The 7476-nt window shown below is 51.9% G+C and overlaps 2 protein-coding genes across 2 annotated transcripts in view; one reads left to right on the forward strand and one right to left on the reverse strand.

Annotated features, from left to right (window-relative positions):
- The window catches only part of Clps (colipase), a 2953-nt gene extending 2281 nt beyond the window's left edge, over positions 1 to 672 (forward strand). The window contains exon 2 of the mRNA XM_031348256.1: positions 444 to 672. Within this exon, the coding sequence (XP_031204116.1) occupies positions 444 to 575 (132 nt within the window). The 3' untranslated portion in view covers positions 576 to 672. The remainder of the gene's footprint in view (positions 1 to 443) is intronic.
- Positions 673 to 4855: 4183 nt separating this feature from the next.
- Positions 4856 to 7476, reverse strand: part of Clpsl2 (colipase like 2) — a 3350-nt gene continuing 729 nt past the window's right edge. The window contains exons 2-3 of the mRNA XM_031348126.1: positions 6886 to 7008; positions 4856 to 5061 (exon numbers count right to left, since the gene is read on the reverse strand). Of these exons, the coding sequence (XP_031203986.1) occupies positions 4966 to 5061; positions 6886 to 7008 (219 nt within the window). The 3' untranslated portion in view covers positions 4856 to 4965. The remainder of the gene's footprint in view (positions 5062 to 6885; positions 7009 to 7476) is intronic.

A 7476-nucleotide genomic window follows, 5' to 3' on the forward strand; every position in this document is an offset into this window, starting at 1 on the left:
GCGTGGGGCGGGACACCTGGGAGCATGGAGGCGGAGGCTTGGGGATGACGTGGGGCGGGACACCTGGGAGCACAGAGGCGGAGGCTTGGGGATGGCGCGGGGCAGGACACCTGGGCGCCCCCTGGAGGCTTGGGGATGGCGTGGGGCGGGACACCTGGGCGTGCACGGTTGAAGGAGTGAGAAGGGACATCCAGGAGCCTGTCCCATGACTCCACGTGACTTTCACGGTGGCCCCCTCGGTATGTGTGTGTGTGTGTCTGTTCCCATTCCACAGGTGGGTAAATAGAGGCCCCTCTTCGCCATTAAGTTAGTAGGAGTGTTGGAGGAGGCCTCATCCATGGTCCCCCGGTGAGGCAGGCAGGAACACCCTGGGAAGTAGTAGACAAGCCAGTTCTCAGTCAAGGAATAGAGCAAATGTGACTCTGCTGTCCCTATCTCTGCAGACTCTCTATGGGATCTACTACCGGTGTCCCTGTGAGCGGGGCCTGACCTGTGAGGGGGACAGGAGCATCATCGGCGCCATCACCAACACCAACTACGGCATCTGTCTCGACTCCAGGCGCTCCAAGCAGTGAGATCTGTGCAGTTAGCTGGGCCACCTTTCTCTCTTCCTCGATCTGTCCCATCTGGAGCCAGCCAGCTGTTGGAAATTAAAGCTCACTTGCAACCTTGCCTGCCTCTGCCTGTCCTTGCTGTGCCAGGAGAAGTCTCATAAGCCTTTGCGGTCCAGGGCCAGCCAGGGTCTCACAGGGCAGAAGGGCATGTGGAGCCTGGGATCCACAGCCTAGTGAACAGGCAGGACTAGAGCAGGGCTTAAGAAGCAGGCTCCAGGCCTTCCGCCCCTCTGAGCCCCTGGACAAGCAGACGGGTGCAGACAGCAGAGGCCTCCAGTGGGGATTCACTGGGGCCCTGCGGCTGATCATGACAGTTCCCTGTTCTGGCTCTCCCTCCTTTTGGGGGCTCTCCCTCTTTCCAGGGCCCCCCTTTCAGTTGTGATATTTCACTAACACCACCCAGGCGCTAATGGGTCTGTCCACTAACAACTGCAGTGGGCTTAACCCTTTCTAGAGCCCCCCTCTGGTGACCCTGGGAGAAAGAATTTATGAGCTCTACCTCATAAAGATACTGAACTCAGCCGGGAGGTGGTGGCACATGCCTTTAATCCCAACAGTCAGGAGGCAGAGGCAGGTGGACCCAGAAGCCTGCCTGGACTACAGAGTAAGTTCTAGGATAGCTTGGGCTACACAGTGAAACCCTGTCTCAAAAAAAATTTTTTTGTATATGTGTGTGTATGTATATGTGTATACATATTCTCTTAGGAGCCATCAAATACTAGTTAGGGTCAGTGTGACAGGTTAGTGGGTATGGTATTTGCCACCAAGCCAGCCTGAGGTTGTTTCTGGGGTCACAGAGGGTAGAAGGAAAAGAAATACAAGTTTCCCTCTGAATTCCACACATGTGACATGATGCATGAGGCCACATACACATACACACTCATACACACACATATACATAAATGCACACATTCACACAAACAGAACACACACAAATAAATAAACAAATGAATGGATGAATGTAATTTATTTTTATTTTTATTTTTTATTTTATTTTATTTATTTATTTATTTTTTTGAGACAGGGTTTCTCTGTGTAGCCCTGGCTGTCCTGGAACTCACTCTGTAGACCAGGCTGGCCTCAAACTCAGAAATCTGCCTGCCTCTGCCCCCCAAGTGCTGAGATAAAAGGCGTGTGCCGCCACTGCCTGGCATAAATGTAATTTTTTTAAATTAGGAAGTACAGCAAGGCTGCAGAAGAAGCTAACCCTGAGATGGGACGCTGGGTAGGAGAGTTACACAAAGCATGGGTATCAAAACTCAGGTGTTCCCCAAGTCCAACAGTCTGTTGCTCTGGGATCATCGATGCCTCTAGATACCGTGTGGTCTTTGCAATTCTGCCCTAATTGCTGGAGGCCTGAAGACAGAGTGATCTCAGGGAGGGGGATGAAGTAGATTAGGACAAGGGGCTTTATCTACAAAGCCATGAGGAAGCCAATGTGGATGTGCGGGGGTGGGGGTGGGGAGCAGACTTCCAGGGCAGCAGCTGCTTTGGGGTCACCTGCGCCCCGTCCGTAGCCCCTTACCCCTACTCTATAAGTATGTGCAATGAACTCAAGTTCTGACGTCTTGGGGCACAGGGTGGTAGAAAGGAACTTCGGTGTGGGAGAGAGGTTTAGTTCCTTCCCGTCTTCTTGTTACAATGTAGGAAGTCCTGTTACAATGTAGGAAGTCCTGTTACAATGTAGGAAGTCCTGTTACAGTGTAGGAATTCCTGTTACAATGTAGGAAGTCCTGTTACAATGTTGGAAGTCCGGTTACAGTGTAGGAAGTCCGGTTACAATGTACGAAGTCCTGTTACAATGTAGGAAGTCCTGTTAAAGTGTAGGAAGTCTCGTTACAATGTAGGAAGTCTTGTTACAATGTAGAAAGTTCTTGTTCTGAGAACAATGGAGACCTCATGGGTGGCAAGCACTGGTTTCAATGCCTGAGGAAGCCTCTGGCCCTGGTAGTATCCGATTTAAACTTCAGCCTCACATTCTCTGCCTGTCTGATCCCAGCACTCAGAAGGCTGAGGCAGGAGGATCAGAGAAGTTCAGCTCAAATTTGAGCCCAGCCTCCTGAGTGTCGGGATTACAGGCATACACCATCATGCCCAGAAAAGGTGGAATTTTGCTTGTACAGTGACTGCTGAATCCAAGGCTGTGTGTGTGTGTGTGTGTGTGTGTGTGTGTGTGTGTGTGTGTGGTGGCTTAAAAATCCAGGTCCCTCATAGTTCCCAGGGTCACAGCAAGGGGAGAGAATTGGAGAATCAAGTGCTTTCTAGATGTCCACGAATGGAAAAGACAACCCCTCCCCCCACACTGCTTGAGGCTGATGATGTCCAGAGGCTATGAAGGTTTCATAGATTCCAGCACGGAGCATTCATTGGGAGACAGGAGACTATGACAAGACACTCTGTAGTGGCTGGAAGAGCCAGGGTGAGCATTCCTCCCCCCCCCCCCTAATATGTAATGGTCTGAACTTTTTAATATCTATGGAGGGCTGTGGGCTGTGTAATTTGTTTCCCTCCCGTGTGCGGGGCCAGTGGGAAGGGGTGGGTTTGAAGTCATTGGGCAAACATCAGGGCTGGGATGTCCTCTCTTGAACCTTTGAACCTGTAAGCCAGCCCCAATGAAATGTTGTCCTTTATAAGACTTGCCTTGGTCATGGTGTCTGTTCACAGCAGTAAAACCCTAAGACACATAGTGTCTTTCTTATTTTGGGTTTCCATTGCTGACCTGATGGGGTGATGGTATTGTGGGGTGACCTGTCTGTGGGTTCTGATGCCCTCAGCATCCAGGGTGACCGTAGGTTCAGGACAGTGGCTGGAGACAGTGAGGTGCCGGCCTTTCAGGGGTCTGGAGCATGATAGTGTGGTAGCATGACGTGCCTCATGACTCTTGCGCCCTCAGCCCTCAGGGAGGAGGAGCAAGGCTGATAAAACTGACAGATACAAAATGAAGGTAGATGAGCTACGGGTGTGGTTCAGTTGGTGAAGTGTTTACCCGGCACACAGCAAGCCCTGGCTTCTAGCCCCAGCACTGCAGAAACTAGGCATGGTGGTGCAGGCCTGGGGTGCCAGCACTCAGGAGTGGGAGGCAGGAGGTGCAGGGCTGGGGTGCAAACTAACCCAGAAGAGTAAAGGCCACCTGACCAGGGGAGGAGGTGGAGCAGAGTCTCCGTGGACATGGGGACACCTAGAAGCATCAGGCCCACCCTGCCTCCACCTGCTTCTGCACGAGCCAGGCTGTCCCAGCTGGCAGCCTTCAGCCAGAGATTGGTTTAAGTATGTATCAGTCTCACACAGCTGGGGAGATGGCTCAGTCCCCGAAATGCTTGCTTTGTAAATATGAGAACCGCCAAACTACATAAAAAAACAAGAACAAAACCAAAAACAACAGGGGGCAGCGGTGCATGCTTGTAATGCCAGTACTGGCAGAAGTAAAATGGGTAGGTCCCTGGGCTCATTAGCTAGCCAGCCTACTTGTAGGAGGATAGGGAGAGCCCCTCCTCCTGATGAGCGTCCATGACTCCGGTTCCAGGATATCTGGTGCCCTCTTCTGGCTTTTGCCAGTATTGCATGCACATTGTGTATAGACAAACATTCAGGTGAAACATTCACAAACACAACATAAAAATAGACCTTTTTTTGTTTTGTTTTGTTTTGTTTTTCGAGACAGGGTTTCTTGGTGTAACCCTGGCTGTCCTGGAACTCACTCTGTAGACTAGGCTGGCCGTGAACTCAGAAATCTGTCTGTCTCTGCCTCCCAAGTGCTGGGATTAAAGGCCTGCGCCACCACCGTCCGGCTAGCTTCACATTCTTGCATGAAACTTTTAAAATTTACTTTGCGTGCAACACATGCATGCTGTGCTGCACGTGTGGATGTCAGAGGAGAACTTTTGGGATCCCATCTCTCCTACCATGTGACACCCGGGGGACTGAACTCGGGTCCTTAGGCTTGGCAGCAAGTGCCTGATCTCAGCCAGCTGAGTCATCTTGTTAGTCCACGTTCTTGCATTCTTGCATCTATACATCCTTCCGTTCCCCCGACAAAATATTCATTGCCCCATTCTGCATCTCCCCACCACACACTCCCAGCCTCATCCTTGGTCCCTTCCCAGGAAACTCTCCATCCCTCTCTGCATCTATCCCATCCCTATTCCCGCCAAGGCTTTAGGCGGAAACAAACCCTGGAGAGGCTTTCTTCGGGCCTCAGTGTCCTCCTTTGACTTTCCTACAAAGGGCAGACAGACAGCAGAGCCAGGAAGTGATTTTAATGCTCGGGAGTGGATGTGGTGGTGGGGATGGGGGTGACACCTGTGGAGGGAGGGTGCAGCAGCTGTGGCCCTGAGCAGCCACGAGCCATCCTCTATATCATTTGACACCGGCGGGCGCATGTGGGATCCTTAGAATGACAACTCAAGCCAGCTCGGCAGGGACACATGATGTTCAGGCTGCCCTTGGTCTGCGGGAGAGGAAGGGTGTGAATGGAGGGGATTCCACTTGCAGGGATTGGGGTAAGAGTATAAGTAGTAGTGGTAGATGCTCCAACCCGAGGGTCCACGTCACATGACCATGAGCACAGCGTGGGTCTTATCCTTTCCTCTGGCCAGAGGTGGGGAGTGGCTGTCCTGATTTCTCATTTTAGATTTTTCTTTTCTTTTCTTTTTCTTTTTCTTTATTTCTTTATTTTTTTTTTACGTGTTTGCCTGCATGTTCAAACATTGCATGCCCATTACATTGCCTGGAACTAGAGTTATACATGGTTGTGGGCCACCAAGTGGGTGCTGGAAACGTGACCCCGTCCTGGCAAGGACAAGTGCTCTTCACTGAAGACCCACCCCTGGAACTGGAGTTAAAGATTTTGTTTGTTTGTTTGGAGACAGGGTTTCTTCTGTGTAGCCCTGGTTGTCCTGGAACTCACTCTGTAGACCAGGCTGGCCTCGAACTCAGAAATCCTCCTACCACCGCCTCCCAAGTGCTGGGATTAAAGGCGTGCGCCACCACCGCCCGGCTTGTGTTTTCTTGTTAACATAACCTACAGTCACCTAGGAAGGGGGAAACTTAGTTAAGGAATTAACTCCCTTACATTGGCCCAGGGCCGCATCTGTGAGAGATTGTCTTAATGATTGCCCATGGCAGGCCCACTGTGGGCGGTGCCATCCCTAGCCAAGTGAACCTGGTAGGAAAGGCTAAGTGTGAGCCTGGTAAGGAGCCAGCGAGCAGTGTTTCTTCATGGTCTCTAATTCAGTCCCTTGGTGATGGAGTGTGACCTGGAAGCTTAAGTAGTCACTCAGTTTCCTCCCTGAGTTGTTTTTTTTTTTTTTTAAGTCACGGCAACAGAAAGCAAGCTAGAACATCTCTCTGTTCTAGCCTCTCTGTTCTAGCGAAGGAGATACAATGTACCAAGTGATCACAGAGGGGCCCTGACTGGTTCCTTTAAGCTCTGGCAGTATACCAGGCCAGGATATGGCGGAGGCTGGGTGCTTCCTAGGAGACTCTGGGCCCAGGGCCATGGAGTAGGATGAAGACCCTCTTGTGCCTTTGCGTTTTCCGGTTGACCACAGCCTGCTTGAGTGAGCCCTGGGAACTTTTCCCAGCCGCTTCAGTGAGGGAGACCCATTAGTCCCACTTACTAAGGTCGGAGCAGTCCTAAAGGCAGGAGCTGGGGCAGCCAGGATGTAAGCCTGGATCCCGGGAAGCTGGGGATCCTAGCTGGCCCTGCAGCCTTCCCAGGGCACCAGGTCACGGGCATTGGGTCAGGGTAGGTGTATCTCCCATCCTTCTCATCTCAGAGAAGTCAAGGAGAAGAGTCTCTGGCGTGCGGCAAGAACCTACTATGTACAGTCAGTGGGGTTGGGGGCTTCCTAGGGGGGTAGGGGATGTGCCTCAGCAAGTCGGTGCAAGTTCCCCTTCCTTGAGGCAGCCGGGTATGTAGGAATGCTGCTTAGAAGGGGTAGAGCAGGGGGAGTAGCAATTGGTAGAGGGGGCAGGGCACTCTGAGGCGGGGGTGGGGTTTGGGGTGGGGGGTTGGGGGAGGCAGAGGCATCTGTTTCTGTCTTTTTTGTTTGTTTGTTTGTTTGTTTGAGACAGGGTTTCTCTGTATAGCCCTGGCTGTCCTGGAACTCACTCTGTAGACCAGGCTGGCCTCAACCTCAGAAATCTGCCTGCCTCTGCCTCCCGAGTCCTGGGATTAAAGGCGTGCGTGCGCCGCCACCACCGCCCGACCTGTCTTTTTTTTTTTTATATATAACCTCCCCAACTCTTTCCCTGCTAGTCGGTGTCTCACCTGTGGCAAGCACCCCATGCCTACACGGGACTTGGCTGTGCAGAAGGCTCCCCTTCTTTCCAGGTCTATGAGGCAACAGTCACTAGAACACTGAGTGTGGTGGACACATTTGTCTCCGTTGGCCTGTAGAAATAGCCCCTTGGTTACCGGCTCTTGTCCACAGAAGGATGACAGAGGTCCTGGCATTGCTCATGAACCCTGGGGGAGGGTGGGAGGAGGGGTCCAGGAGGGGAAGCTATAAGATTCTCACCACAGAACCCCGCCCAGGGCATCCCTCCCAGAAGCAGGACTTGACTGAGCAAAAAATAATAAAAAAAAAAAGTCAGGAGCTGGGCGTACTGCTCCCTCATCTCCATGGCTCCCAGACCACAAATCTAATAGCTAGTGGGCATGAAGAGAGGGGAGGGGGCAATATGGTTCAGCCAGCAAAGGAGCTTGCTGTGCAAACTGGACAGCCTGAGTTCAATCCCCCTCCCTCCCTGGGGCTGAGTAAAGATGGGAGGAGGAAACAGACTCCACTGAGATGTCCCTGAGCTCACACACATAGGAGAGAGGAAGGGAGGGAAGTAAGGAACTTTTAAAATTAAAAAA

The sequence above is a fragment of the Mastomys coucha genome, unplaced genomic scaffold (genome assembly GCF_008632895.1).
Source record: "Mastomys coucha isolate ucsf_1 unplaced genomic scaffold, UCSF_Mcou_1 pScaffold3, whole genome shotgun sequence".
Classification (NCBI taxonomy): Eukaryota; Metazoa; Chordata; class Mammalia; order Rodentia; family Muridae; genus Mastomys; species Mastomys coucha.